Source organism: Equus przewalskii, chromosome 1, assembly GCF_037783145.1.
Source record: "Equus przewalskii isolate Varuska chromosome 1, EquPr2, whole genome shotgun sequence".
NCBI classification, from domain to species: Eukaryota; Metazoa; Chordata; class Mammalia; order Perissodactyla; family Equidae; genus Equus; species Equus przewalskii.
Genome location: NC_091831.1, coordinates 62,107,352 through 62,123,598, shown reverse-complemented (window position 1 = coordinate 62,123,598; position 16,247 = coordinate 62,107,352). Strand labels below are relative to the sequence as shown.

General features: G+C 34.7%; 1 protein-coding gene across 6 annotated transcripts in view; it reads right to left on the bottom strand.

The window, feature by feature from the left end:
• The window catches only part of ADK (adenosine kinase), a 523,395-nt gene that overhangs the window by 255,016 nt on the left and 252,132 nt on the right, over positions 1–16,247 (bottom strand). For all 6 annotated transcript variants that reach the window (XM_070566356.1, XM_070566381.1, XM_070566372.1 and 3 more), the window contains 2 exons: positions 10,336–10,508; positions 6,482–6,590 (listed from right to left, as the gene is read on the bottom strand). In XM_070566356.1, coding sequence (XP_070422457.1) covers positions 6,482–6,590; positions 10,336–10,508 — 282 coding nt within the window. The remainder of the gene's footprint in view (positions 1–6,481; positions 6,591–10,335; positions 10,509–16,247) is intronic.

The window sequence follows — 16,247 nt, the reverse complement described above, 5'->3', positions numbered from 1 at the left end:
GTGGACATCAACGATGAAAAATAACGATCTTTGAGAGATTGGAAACAATCTAGGTGAGCCCTAAGAGTGAATCAGCATACTGCCTTGAAAGAGTTCCCAGCTACAACACAAGGAACGGGAACTGTGGATTCAGGAGACCAGAGCAGTTAGAGTTCAGAGACCATAACACTAGAGAAGAGAAAGCACTGCAGAGAACCCTAGAAATCTGCAAAGGGTTCCCATTAAACATTCACCAGAGCAGAGCCTGGGAAGAACTATCTAAAAATATTAGAGTGAAAAGGATTAGAGGGAACAGTACCTGTTTCCACCATCTAGAGCAGAAAAACTCATAATTAGTGGGTCATTTAAGAGAACACAGGAAAGTCTTGCCTCAGTAGTAGGGAATATTAGTTTTAGACCAGGGTTTCTTAAACTTGGCTCTATTGATATTTTGAAATTGAAAATCCTTTGTTGTGGGGTGCTGTCCCACACATTGTAGGATGCTTAGCAACATTCCTGTTTTATATCTACTAGTAGCAATCCTTACTCATCATAATAAAAAATGTCTCCAGACTTTGCCAAATGTCCCTAAGGGGCAAAATCGCCCCTGGTTAAGAACCACTGCCACTGAATGAGCACTATTCTAGATTCACCTAACAAATCCTAACCACAAGACCCAAAAGCACCAAACTTGTTCCAAGTAATGTGAATTCATCCCAGAAAAAACTTCAAGAAGATTTATAATAATACAAAAATATCCTGTACCCAAAATGGTGAAATTCACAATGTTTGATAGTCAATGATTACCAGACATACAAAGAGGAAGGAAAACACAACCCTTAATGAGGAGGATAACTAATTACTCAAAGCTACCCCAGGATTGACACAGATGTTAAAATTAACCAAGAGAGACATTAAAACAGTTCTTTTAATTGTGTTTCACATGTCCTAAGTTGAGACAAGGAAGAGATAAAAGACCAAAATCAATCTTCTAGATATGAAAACAAGTGAAATGAAAAACAGACTGGATGGGATTAATGACAGTTCAGATATTACAGAAGAAAATATTAGTGAACTAGAAGGTATAGCAAAAAAAACTATCCAAAATGAAAATAGAAAAAACAATGCACAAAAAAGAAGAGCGTGGCATCACTGAGCTATGAGACAATTTCAAGAGACCTAACATATGGGTAATTTGAGAGGCAAAGTGGTGGGGCAGAAAACATATTTAAAGAAATAATGGTTGAAAACATTACAAACATAATAAAAGCTATAAACCCAAAGCTCTAATAAGTTAAACACATCCCAAGCACAAGAAATAAGAAAAAGAATACCCTAAGGCCTAATACAACCAAACTGATCAAAACCAGTAATACATAGGGAATCTTAATAGCAACCAGGGTTGAGGGTGTATGGCATGTTACATTCAGAGGAACAAAGGTAATGATGTCAGATTTCTCATTAATAATAACGCAAGTGAGAAGACAGTAGAGCAATTTTCAAGCACTGAAAACCAAAAACAAAACAAAAAAATCTGTCAACTTAGAATTATGGACCCAGTAAAAATCTCTTTTATAACAAAGTGAAATAAAGACATTTTCAAACATACAAAAACTGAACAAATTCATGACCAACAGATCCAAGTACTTGAAATGCTAAAAAATGCTCTTCAGGCAGAAGGAAAATGATACCAGATGAAAACCTAATTCTAAGCAAAAGGAATGAAGAGCACAGGAAATGGTAACTAAATGACCAAATATATGTTTTAAAAAAATTATTTAAATCTCTTTAAAAGATATTTGAGAATTTAAACAAAAATAATGTGTTACAGTGTTTGTGAAGTATGTAAAAGAAAAATGCAAATTATATATTAATAAAGTTGTTTTAAAAAATAATTAAAATTTAAAAAAATTAAAATGTATGAAATGACAGCATAAAGGCTAGGAGACATAAAATTGAAGTATGCTATTGTAAAGGTCTTATACTACGTGGGAAGTCACATAGTATTATTTGAATGCAGACTGCAATGAATTAAAGATGTACATTATAACCCTAATACAATCACTAAAATAGCAAAACAAAACAAAAATACTGGATTGATTCAAAAGAAGGCAGGAAAGAGAAAGAACAACAAATGGGACAAACGGAAAACAAATACCAAGATGATGAACTCAAATCTAACCATATCAATAATCACATTAAATGGGAATGGTAAAAACAGCCCAATTAACAGGTAGGCATTGTCAGGTTGGACAAAAAATAAGATCCAACAATATGCTGCCTGCAAGAGATGCACATTAAAAATAAACACACAGGGGCTAGCCCCGTGGTCGAGTGGTTAAGTTCGCGTGCTCCGCTGCAGGCGGCCCAGTGTTTCGTTGGTTCGAATCCTAGGTGTGGACATGGCACTGCTCGTCAAACCATGCTGAGGCAGCGTCCCACATGCCACAACTAGAAGGATCCACAATGAAGAATACACAACTATGTACTGGGGGGCTTTGGGGAGAAAAAGGAAAAAAATAAAAATCTTTAAAATAAGTAAATAAATAAATAAACATACAATAGGTTATAACTAAAAGGATGGAAAAAGACATACCATAATATCAATAATCAAAAGGAAGTTGGATTGGTTACATTAATATCAGAGTTTCCTATAGAGTAGATTTTAGGACAAAGTATATTATCAGGAATAAATATTTCAAAATGATAAATGGGTCAAATAATCAATGCTACACCTTTACACACCTAATAACAGAGTTTTAAAATACATTAAGAGAAATCTGATAGAATTGCAAAGAGGAATATATAAATTCATGCTAGTAGAAGGAAGAGTCAGCCCTGGTGGTATAGTGGTTAAGACTCAAAGGATCACAGCCTGTGTTCCTTTCTAGGTTAGGGAACCACACCTTGCATATATCGGTTGTCATTCTGTGATGGTTGCAAACTGCCGTAATGCTGAAAGCTATGCCATTAGTATTTCAAATACCAGCAGGGTCACCCATGGTGGAGAGGTTTCAGAGGAGCTTCCAGACTAAGACAGACTAGGAAGAAGGACCTGGACACTCACTTCCAAAAAAATTGGCCACGAAAACCCTATGAATAGCAGTGGACCAATGGCTGATATAGAGCTGGAAGATGAGAGGATGGCACAAAAAGACCAGGCAGGGTTCTGATCTTCTCTACACAGGGTCACTAGGAGTCAGAATCGACTCCACGGCACCAGCAACAAAGAAGGAAGATCTCTGGGAAATCTCCGTATCTAGAAAATAAATAACACACTTCTAAATAACCCATGAGTCAAAGGAGAAAGTAAAAGAAAAAGTGGAAAGCTGAATGAAAATAAATGAAGGAGGAAGAGTAGAAGAGGAACAAATAAAATCCAAAGTAAACAGAAAAAAAGGAATAATAAAGAACAGAAATAATAATTAACCCAGACTTGGATTTTCCATAAAAAGTGCTAGAAGACAATAAAGCAACGTCTACAAAGTACTTTGTTTCACAAAATATCACGCCAAACAAGTTGTCATTTATCTATAAAAGCAAGAAAAAGTAAACAAAAGCTCAAGAAAAAAAGAGCTCTGAGTCCTTTCTTGAGGGAAAAAATGTTTGATGACAAAATGCAGCCAATTGAGAGAGAATCAAAATAAACAATTAAGGAATGGGGGTAAAGTAATCGGTTGTAAGCATTTGACTCAATTAAATATAGAATTAAGACTGTAAGAACTGTGGTTGTAGAACAGAATGCAAATGTTTAAACACTGAAAACAAAAATAAAATAGAAATATAACTATGAAAAATCAAGAGGCAGGATGAAACACTGAGTGCTAATTTTCTCATTTTTGATACCACAGTAATGTTGCTTAAAAAAGGAAACACACAGTTTAGAAAAATTAATGGCTTCAATTTCCTAATCGTTTTTATAACTCTGTCCTAAATATCATCGTCTTAGAGGGCTATCAGAAGAAATATTTCTTGTAAGAGAAGAAACAGATATATGCCTATCTAGTGCTAAGGTGAAGAGCACCTGAGATTTATATTTTGAAAAATATAACTAGCTATCACTATAACCAGTAATCTCTAATCATCTACTAACAAGGAATTTGGTTTAAACATGAAAAAACTGAGTTTACATGCTATAAATGAGACACCTGCTCTGGAGATTTAAAAAAAATGTCAACACTTTATTTAAACCAAAAGAGAACGTTGGTATATGTATATTCCATTTCAGCTTTTTATCAGAAAAGTTTTTGATGTGAACTTTGCATTGTAGGTCCATTGCATTATGTGACAGAGAGAATGATCCAGATTTTGAAGTGTGTGTGTGTGTGTGTGTGTGTGTGTCTGTGAGGAAGATTGGCCATGAGCTAACATCTGTTGCCAATCTTCCTCTTTTTCCTTGAGGAAGATTGTTGCTGAGCTAACATCTGTGCCAATCTTCCCCTATTTTACATGGGTTGCTGCCAGAGTGTGGCTTGAGGAGTGGTGCTAGGTCCACACACAGGATCCGAAACGTTGAACCCCAGCATGCCAAAGTGGAGCGCATGAACTCAACCACTACGCGACCAGGCCGGTACCAAAGAGTCTGAATTTTCTTAGTGCTCATGACCATTACCAATTTATGGAAGAGTGGAAAGAAGACGACAATGTAGATCTGGATTATTTTACATAATTCAGACAGATGTCTTAATTATGGAACTTCACTGAACAGATATACTGAGTTGCTTCCTTAGATCAAGAACTTTTTATACCTAAAGAGCTCTCAGAATTTCAACTTATTAAACCTCAGTAGTTAATGCTGATGAGATGAGAGGACTGCTGACCCTATAGAATCTGAAAGTGTGGAGGAGTCCACCTGATTTGTTTAAATAAGCATAGATAAATATCTACTCAAGCTAAACTTGCAGTATCATAATATACTGTCATAATTTCAGTCAATATAAATAATATAAATAATTTCAAATTTTAAACCATGTGCTCTTTGAAATTCAGACTTACAGATGTAAGATAGTTTGAAATAGCACACAGATCCCTGCTAAAGAATCAAACTACAAAACATTAACAAAGAAATTAACAAGACATTAACCAAAAAATCAGATCATTTGGAGAAATAAAATAAAATAGAAGGTAATCAAGAAGGAAAAATTTTTAGTTTTTGAAATGTTTTCTCACACACTGGCAGAGGAGGTAACGTGACTTTCTTCTACATAATCCTCTCGATGTAAGCATTTATGTGACAGTTATAAAGAGGTAGGATTTCCTATACAGAGGAATCAATAACAACCTTGTAAAGCCTACAGCAGTGCACATAAACATGCTGTAGGAAATATTAACACTAGACTGAAAGAAATAATTAAATTCTCAACAAACATGTTCCTACTGGATAATCAATCTTTTACACGTCTCACCAGCACCAGCTGTTTCACAGCTCAGGTAGTGAATGGCAGCAGCTGTTATATCAAAACCATAGATTATATGCATATGAGGTGCTTTTAATTTTTCATAGGTATCTACTTATTTGTGACCAGACATGGTCAACTCATATTAAATAAACACAAGGTATTCAATGGGTGATTAATTCAGGAGGATTTTTAGTACAGTCTTATTTTAGAAATAAATTCTTAACCAATTATTTTTATGTCATAAGACAATAATTCAAATTACATATTGCCCTTGTTCTCAGATTTAAGAGATTTGTCCTGATCAATGTTTCTAAAATATTAAGTTAAATGGTAATTACTATGGAATAAATAGCAATTAAGATTTTTTTAGGCAAATAAGCTCAAACTGTTTGCAGTGAATATTTATACCACTAATATTTTCCGACACAATGCATGCATCATTCATAACAAGTAGCCTAAAAATATAAAATGTAAATTTGCAGAATTACCTCAAAAGATCTTAAGAAACTGATTTAATACAGAATTTGACAGTACTTGTTAAAGAAAAATCTATGTATAACATATCCAAAAAGAGGTAGACTTGAAGGTAAATAATATAAACTATGTTACCATACAGTGATCATATGTCCGTTCTGTATTTGTAATGGTGAACCTAACACATGCTTTGAGAAAAATAAGTAATTCGCAGCATAAGGGCTGGCCTCATGGCTGAGTGGTTAAGTTCCCACACTCCACTTTGGCAGCACAGGGCTTGCCGGTTCAGATCCTGAGCACGGACCTACACACTGCTCATCAAGCCATAGTGTGGCAGCATCCCACATAGAAGAACTAGAATGACCTACAACTAGGATATACAATTATGTATTGGGGCTTTGGGGAGAAAAAAAACAAGAGGAAGATTGGCAACAGATGTTAGCTCAGGGACAATCTCCTCAAAAAAAAAGAAGAAAGAATTTGCAGGACAAGTAATGGACAACTATTTAAAAATTTACATCAACTAACAACTATAATTTATAGAGTAAATACGTAACAAAAATTTGAATTAAGTAAATACTTACTGCTATGTAATATGTACCAAAAATTTGAATTAGGTAAATACTTACCGCTATGTAATAAACTCTTGCTTTTTCAACCAACATCCAGTTTTTCTCCATATCAAGATGTTTTTCCTTTTTATAACAATTGGCAGCAGCAAGATTAGCTACAAGGGACCTACAACAACAACAAAAAGCATAGGTTTTACTTACACTGTTGCCAAACTTGTCAATTAACATTATTTTTGCAAATTTTGCTGTATATTGACTATAATAAATATATATAAAATTAATTTTGTTTTGGGAACTTTTTGAAACTTCTATGTGGCCTTTGAGAAAAACAAAGATGTTAATACATGTCCTAAATACGATGTGGTATTTTGAGAACCTGGCATTTAAGTTACATTTTGAAACTAACATGATACGACTATCTACTTTCTACATATTAATAGTTCAAAATGCAGTTAAGAAATATGCTACCATGCTGTTACGCAGAAAAAAATATATATATATGCTAGTAAAAACTTCATTTTTAAGTATCAACATGCTGTACATTTATTATTTAGTCTAATACTTTAGAAATCAAGTATGGGATTAATTTCACAAAACACACATATAAATGTAGACTGTATTTACTATGAGGAATTAATTTGCAAATCATTACATTTTAAGGACTGGAATAAATTTAAAGTAGTTTCTATAGTTGAAAACTCCCTGTGCTGGTTCAGTTTTACAGCTAAAAGATCTAAGCAGGATACTGCATTTAAAATCTTGCTGCAACTGTCACATAGAGCTTTTCATTATTGCCCAACAGTTAAACTTAATAAAATAATTATTTACATTACAAACAAATTAATAAAATACTTTCCTGGGGCCAGCCCCAGGGATGAGTGGTTAAGTTCGTGTGCTCCACTTCGGTGGCCTGGGGTTTCACGGGTTTGGATCTTGGGCGCAGACATGACACTGCTGATCAGGCCATGCTGGGGCAGCATCCTACATAGAGGAAGTAGAATGACCTACAACTAGAATATGCACTATTTCCTGGGGGGCTTTGGGGAGAAGAAGGAAAAAAAAAAAAGACTGGCAACAGATGTTAGCTCAGGTAACCAATCTTCAAAAAAAACAAAACCAAAAATCTTTCCCTCATCATTCTGACTCAAACTAGAAAATAACTTGCCAATTTTTCATTTTGCTAATCAAATGCTCACAGTTATGATTTTAAAAAATCCAAATATATCATCTCACCACTTGAGAATTTGGTAATATAGCTGGTTTCTCTGTTAAGAAAAAAATAGATCGATTCTCTTCCAAAACTCATCCACATGCCAACCGACTACTGAAGGATACATCTGTTTATATTCAATTAAATGAAGGAAAATAAGAGTAACACACACATTGATAAATTCATACGAAAAAATAACTGTTACACACTTTAGAATAATTAGGCCTAATTTATAAAAAATATTTTAGTAATCAAGACTTTAGTAAAATTTTGACAAAAATGGTTACTAAATAAAAGCAAACATTTCCAGTATCAGCTACTAAACTCAATTTCGATACCAAAACTACTCTTCGATAGGAAACTACATAACTTCTCCAAAAGAAAGATACACATATTCTTACCTTCCAAATGTATTTAGATACATTTGGAGAATGAGAACGTGGATTGGGAAGATTATATTATCCAAATTCTTTGATTCCCGAGTTTTGGATAGTGGCAGTAAGAGTTACCAGACCTATCTAAAACAATTTATCCAATTTTCTGAGGTTCCACAATTTGGACAATGAGTTAGACCGTGACTTCCAGTTTTTGACTTCCAATATCATCTGAACAAAACTGATCATTATAGGGGCCAGCCCCATGGCTGAGTGGTTAAGTTTGCTCGTTCTGCTTCAGCAGCCCGGGGTTTTGCCAGTTCGGATCCTGGGTGTGGACCTAGCACTGCTCATCAAGCCATGGTGAGGTGGCATCCCACATAGCAAAGCCTACAACTAGAATATACAGTTATGTACTGGGGGGCTTTGGGGAGAAGAAGAGAAAAAAGAAAAAAAGATTGGCAACAGATGTTAGCTCAGGTGCCAATCTTTAGAAAACAAACAAACAAAAACTGATCATTATAGGCAGATTAGTATATAAATTAAGCTGCTGGCATCTGGGAGACCTAATATTATCATAACAGTTCTTTAAAATAGCAATTTACCATATAAAAACAAGTTAGCAATTTTACTCTAGCCTGAGTGGTATCAGAGGCAAAACTTGACCCATTTCTGACTAATGAGAAAACTTCGCACCTGCACATAAAAGTTGGTTTTAGAAAAACTGAAAAAGGGGGCTGGCCCCGTGGCCGAGTGGTTAAGTTCGCGCGCTCCGCTGCAGGCGGCCCAGTGTTTCGTTAGTTCGAATCCTGGGCGCGGACATGGCACTGCTCATCAAACCACGCTGAGGCAGCGTCCCACATGCCACAACTAGAAGGACCCACAACGAAGAATACACAACTATGTACCGGGGGGCTTTGGGGAGAAAAAGGAAAAAATAAAATCTTTAAAAAAAAAAAAAAGAAAAACTGAAAAAGGAGAAAGATCTAAACAAGAATATTTCAAATATGTTTGAACAACGGATGGTTTTATTTATTGAAACTTTAAATTCATAAAGTTCTCCTACACACACAAAATAAAGTTACAGGAAAGGATTAAAAATGGGTTTGGCACTCTGTTTTTGCAAGTTAAATTTTAGTTATTTAATGACTACTGCCCAGAATACTGTCAGATCCTTAACATACATTCACGTTTGCTGGAGGTCAAGGAGTGAGCAAAAATAAAAGGAGTAAGAAAGGGGAATGGAGCAAGGGGAGGAGAAAAAACGGAGGAGATTAAGAAAGGAAGACAAAGAAGCAAATAGAAAGGAGGGAAAAGAAGGGAGACAGGGAATACAGGAGGACAGACTAAATATTTCCAGCTATGAGGAATACAAAATTTTAGTGAATCTCTATTTAAAAAGAGAAAATCTTTGGTGATTCTAACAATATAATAGCTAGGAAATTTACTTTATTTTTCCTTTGCAAAGGAGAAAAAAGCCTATGCTGATGAGCAATATGGTAAAAATGCTGTTAGCAACACATGAATGTATTGAAGGAAAACCTCCATGTAGCTGCAAAAAGCACAAATACAACCAATGCATGGAAGGCCCTGAGAGATATAGTTCAAATTCATATACAGAAGAATTCTCTAATAAGCAAAGTTGTAGAGAAATGTAATGGGTTGCTTCTTGAGAAGTGCATTACTCAGGACTGAAGTTTTTTAATATGGATGGATGACTATTTGCCAAAAATGCTTTAGATGTCCTAATTCATATGAGACTAGATATAATGTAGTATTTCATATATGTTAAAAAATACATATGTAGGGACTGGCCCCATGGCCGAGTGGTTAAGTTCATGCGCCCCACTTCAGTGGCCCAGGGTTTCACTGGTTCAGATACTGCGCACAGACATGGCACCGCTCACCAGGCCACGTTAGCTCAGGTGCCAATCTTTAAAACAAAAAGAAATATGTATATATGTATTTGAATATTCTACTCTCAGGATATGGTGAAAAGAACATTCTTTCTAATGCCAGTTTGGCAAGAAACTAGCCACAAGACATTGAATAAAATGCTTTCCTTTTCTGATCCTAATTATAAAAAGTAGAGATTAGACTAGACAATCTCAAAAATTTCATTCTCATATGCCTCATGAAGACAACAGCAGGTTCAACAAAGGAAATTTTTTTAAAATAAGAAAAAATGATACAAGGAAGAAGAGTTTATTAAATATTAAAAGCAATTATAAACATGAGATCTAAATTCCAAATTCAGATTGGAATTCAGAGTATACCAGTGTTTAAAAAGCCAATTAGTACAGGGCTTCCCTTGGAATTACACTGACCTGTTGTCATCAGTGATGCACACAGCACAGGTTCCTGTTGGTTGCTCATTCTGTTCATAATAATGAGCATCCACATGGACTTCAGCAGTTTTTTTCTTCAGGATCTCCCCAAATTTATCTATTCCGATGCATCCAAAAAATGTTGCTGCTTTGTGTGGTTGCTGAATCATCCACTGAAAAATAGGAACATAAATAATATTAATGGGTCAGAAAAATAGAACACATAGTTCAGTATTCTGCCATAGATGGTGGCATAAAAGGGATGCTTAGAAGCTGTGGCAGTTATGAATAGAATTCCAACCCTGTATTAGAATAATAAATCTAATATAACCACCACATAAAATGTTATTATACTACTTTCAGGGAGAGAAACAGAGCATAGCGGTTAAGAGCTCAGAATCTAAACTCACACAGACCTTACGTCAATGCTGGCTTGATATAGGAAAATAATAGTGAGTCCCAACAGAAGTAGTATAGCATTGTCATTAAAAGCCCAGATAATATGTATTAGCAGTGGTTGTCACTATTATTGTCATACTTGTAGTAATTCATATATAAGTTAAGCTAAACTATGCTCATGTCTAATAAATTGTTTTAAAAATTCAGAAATAAAGTGTTAAAAATTTCAATTCTAATCTTATCATTTCATTAGTCTCATAAAATTTAATTTCTCTGCCATAAATTAGTGACAGTGGATTTCTTTTAAAATGCATATTTTTCACTGATATGAAATGTTATCTTTCATAATTAGTTCAAATTCCTGAGGTTTCTAAAACTTCTATTAGCTATCCTAAAGCCACCATCGATTTTGTTTCTAACACTTATAGTTAGCAAAATACAAAGTCAAAAGACAATAAAATCTTATCATATTCTCAAATATTTGGAGTATAAAAGAAATGCATGTATATTTGAGAGTTAAAGGAATGAGGAGAGAAACAGAAGGTAACAGAGAGAAAAGCATAAGATAAAGATACAGTAACCGTCTGATGATCTAGCAATCTGACTTCTAGAGATTTATCCTGAAGATACATGTCCACAAATGTAAAACAACACATGTATACGTATTCTTTGAGACATTATTTGTAATAGGAAAATGTTGGGAACGACCTAAATGTCCATCCGTATAAGACTGGTTGAATAAACTATGATAAATCTATTCTGTGGTATACCACACAGCAATTTAAAACAAAAAAGAAAAAGGAAAAGCTGTATGGAATCATCCATCTATATGGAGTAATTGCCAGGATATTTTGTCAAGTAAAAAATAAAAAAGAGCAGGGTTCAAAAGTGTGTATGAGTGTATATGGTTTAAGAAAGAATTAAGAACATATATTCTTTTAGTATATAAACATATTCTTTTAGAATTTACATGTAATTTTAAATTTGGTTCTTCTACAAAAGGAAACATAGGAAAAATAAACCAAAAATTAAAATTGTTTTCTATAAGGGTGGGTGGCAAGGAATGGAATACAGAAATAGGGAAGAAGAAAGACTTCTCTGAATGTAATACTTCACATGAACTTGACTTTTCAAATGTTAAAATTTTACTTTTTTGAAAACGAAATTCAATTTAAATTTCAAATTCAATTAAAAGTGGTAAAGTTTAATACAATAGAAGTAAAGAAATCAAAGAAAATATCAAATTGCGACATAACCACAAAGAAAAAAATACAAACAACTTTTCAACATACTGTTAACTTTTCAACCTACTAATACAAGGAACAAAAACAAAAAAGTCTTGAACTTTAATAGTAGGTTTATTGTTGGTAACGACATTGGGTAAAATTATTTTGCGTCTATTGTAGGACAGTGAAATGGACATAAAGTTGATGTCGCTGGGAAGCAGGCTTGAACTGCTGTGAACTAGGCTTGCAGGATAGGAGAAGGACAATACAAATATGGAATGGGGCAAAGGAAGAATGTTCCAAGCAAGAAATTTGAGGGAGACTATCTCAATCAAATGATTTAACTTAGTTTCTTCCCTTACTAAAGATGCTGACATTATATGCCTCCTGCTATGATGCAATGAGAAATACGAAGTATCACTTTTATATAGTATTCTTGTCAAAAATGTTTAACCTGAATCTAATCATGATGACACAATCAGGTAAGTCCAGATTATGGCATATTTTATAAGTAACTGGCTTGGACTCTCAAAAGAAGGAAATGCCTAGAAAGACATCCCACAACCCCCCTAAAAAAGGTGGAAATATTGTTGTAGATCAAAGTAAATTAATGAATATGACAAATACACACACTGTGTAATCCTTACTGGGTCTTGGATTAAGAACAAAATCATGGGGCCGGCCCCGTGGCCAAGTGGTTAAGCTCGAGCACTCTGCTGTGGCGGCCCAGGGTTTCATGGGTTCAAATCCTGGGTGTGGACATAGCACTGCTCATCAAGCGATGCTGAGGGAGCATTCCACATGCCACGACTAGAAGGACCCACAACTAAAAATACACAACTATGTACCGGGGGGCTTTGGGAGAAAAAGGAAAAATGAAATCTTAAAAAAAAAAAAAAAAAAGAATAAAATCAAACAGCTATAAAGGACACTAGTAGAATAATTGTTGAAATTGGAATACTTATATCAGAAAATAGTACTGTATCAATTCTAAATTTCTCAAACAGAGGATAAATACTTCAAAATGGTTTGGATGAATTAATTAATTAATTAATTAATACAAAGAAAGAGAAGCAAATGTGTTAAAATTTTAACAACTGGTAGATCTATGTGTGAAGGGTATAGGGAAGTTCATTTTACTATTCTTTCTACTTTTTCTGTAAGTTAGGAAATTTTCAAAATTAAAGAGTGGGTCAAAGATATTATAACGAAATCAATCATTCCATTTAAAGACTAGTAATAATTTGAAATTAATTTATTCAATCTTGGATATTATCAATCCATTTATTAAAATGAGTAAATCACATCAAGCAGTTAATATCTTAAAATGCATCAATATTAATGCCTAACAGATTTTAAATACTTTAAACTAGACTTAGGGAAAGTATAAATTTAACAGCAGAGAATATGTATTGTTCTATAAATTACTTTTAGTCATGTAGAAAGGAGGGTTAAATGATCAGCTATGTCTCTTTTATGTAGAAAAAACAAGCCAACAACAAATTTTACTATGATTATTTAAATAACTTAATATGCTATCAAAATAATAGAAAACCATTCAGTGAAATTGAAGTCATCATAATCAAACTTTACATATTCAAACTATAATCTGAAAAGGGGGCTATATCAGCTCACTACCAGGCTTAAATTTGACTTATAACACTTCCATAATTGGTATTTAAATGAATTGAAATATCTCGATTATGAATCAATATTCCTTATACCTGCAAGACAAAAATGGACAAATAATACAGATATTCAGCAGGTTTTGTTATAATTCCACTATTGAAAATTTCACCACAATGGCTAACATTCTGGCTATTTCTGATATTAGCATACCAGGACACTGAACAAAATGTGAGAACCTTATTTTTGATCAGTTATTTCCACTCAAAAGTTAGTCAATCTAGAGGCTAGCCCAGTGGCATAGTGGTTAAGTTCGTGCACTCTGCTTTGGCAGCCCAGGGTTCACAGGTTCGGATTCCAGGTGCGGATCTAGCATCACCACTCATCAGGCCACGCTGTGGCAGCATCCCACATAAAACAGAGGAATATTGGCAACAATGTTATCTCAGTGACAATCTTCCTCACACACACTCACAAAGAAGTCAATCTAAAAAATGCAAGTTTAGTAAGCCAAAGTAGATACACAAAAGGAATAGAAGCCATGTTTACTGCACTTAATAATCTAGCTGAGTAAGTAAAGATTTATAACTAAGAAAGCTGAAATAGATGAAAAATATCAACGTTTTTAGTTTCCAAATTAATTTGTTAAGAGTTCTGTTAAAGTTAGAGTTGTCCTAAAATTTTCTCTCAAACACAACATTACCAACACCTAACCAATTTCCTACCATTCTGACATCCAATCAATAAATATTTAGTGGGTGTCTACTAGAGGATAAAAAGATGAAAATAACAGTGTCCCTAATACGAAGTCACAACTGCTACTTTTTCAGATTCTCCAGGAAAGAGATTTAACCATGTTTTCATATTTCTTTTAGCTAAAACAAATGGCCCAGCTTCTCTTTGTTTATATACGTATAGTATATCCTTAAACACCTATCTTTAACTTCCCCTTCAGCCATGAGGGAGCAGCAGGGTCTAGAATTACTCTTGTGCTGTCAATAACTAGAAAACAAAACCAAAAGGAAACTACAGAATTTTCAGACATTGGACAACAGGCAGAGAAGGGCTGTGATCTCTGACAGATAAGAAACAAGGTGAGCCCTGACATCATGCAAGCTCTATGCCAAGAGGCAATTTCCAGACTAAATGCTGCAGGTACAAAGAAGCCCAGCATTCTCACTGAAATGAGGGGACAGAGATAAGTGTTCAAAGAAGAAAAAGAAGGCTAGCAATTACGGAAAAGAGTTTCAGAGAGGAATAAGCTGAAATCCATACAGAATAACTCTTGAGGCTTTGGCTGGATACCAACCTGTGCATGCTTAAGGAATATATGAGATCATAGGGAATCTAAATAAATGCTCTAGGATTAAAAAGTGAGTTTATCAAGGTCTCAGGATTCAAGATCCATTCACAAAAGTATAATATAATTCTATATACTATCAGGGAACAGTTGAAAATTAAAATGAAGAAAACGTCATTTACAATAGAACAAAAAATGAAACACATTGGGACAAATTTAAGAAAACATGTGCAAGACCTATACATAGAACACTACAGAAATTCGGTGAGGAAAAAAAAGCCTACATATATGGAAAGCTATAGTACTATGTTTATGGATTAGAAAACTCAATATTCTTAAGACAGCAAGTCTCCCTAAATTGATTCATAGATTCAATGAAACACCAATCAAAATCTGTTTCTTTCCTATGAAAGATCAGATTCCTGCTCTGCCTGTTGTGAAATGTCTGAAAATTCTGCCATGTCTGCAAAATTTTCATAAATGTTATTAAGATATCAAAAAGCAGATTCTAGGGGCCAGCCCCATGGCATAGCGGTTGAGTTTGGTGCACTCCGCTTTGATGGGCCAGGGTTCACGGGTTCAGATCCCGGGCACAGACCTACACCACTCATCAGCTGTGCTATGGTGATCATCCACGTATAAAATAGAGCAAGACTGGCCCAGATGTTAGCTGCTGAGGGCTAATCTTCCTCAAGCAAAAAAAGAGGAAGATTGGCAACAGATGTTAACTCAGGGCAAATCCTCCTCATCAAAAAAAAAAAAAAGAAAGAAAAGAAAAAAAAGAAGCTGATCACATATTCAATAGCAAAAGAAAAAGGAACAAGAATAGAATAGCCAAAGGTTAGGAGGTATGTCAGTGACGGAAATCAACATTGCCAAATCCCAATTTCTTCAAATATAAAATGTGGAATATAATCTAAGATCTTGTAAGGATGTTTTAAGAATTAGAAATAGACTAACAAGACGTGCACTTCAGTTCATCTATTATAGTTGGATCACTTTTATACAAATGAAAGAGCTTCACTATACTATAAATAACTACACCTAACTGGAGAACAAGAAAAGCACAGGCATAATTGGTAACTTCAAATAAATACGTGGATTAGGGTCAGGCCCAGTGGCTAAGTGGTTGAGTTCGCACGCTCCACTCTGGTGGCCCAGGGTTTCAACGATTCGGATCCTGGGCGCGGACATGGCACGGCTCATCAGGTCATGTTGAGGCAGCATACTACATGCCACAACTAGGAGGACCCACAACTAAAATATACCGCTATATACCGGGGTATTTGGGGAGAAAAAGCAGGGGAAAAAAAAAAGATTGGCAACAGTTGTTAGCTCAGGTGCCAAAAAAAAACCACGTG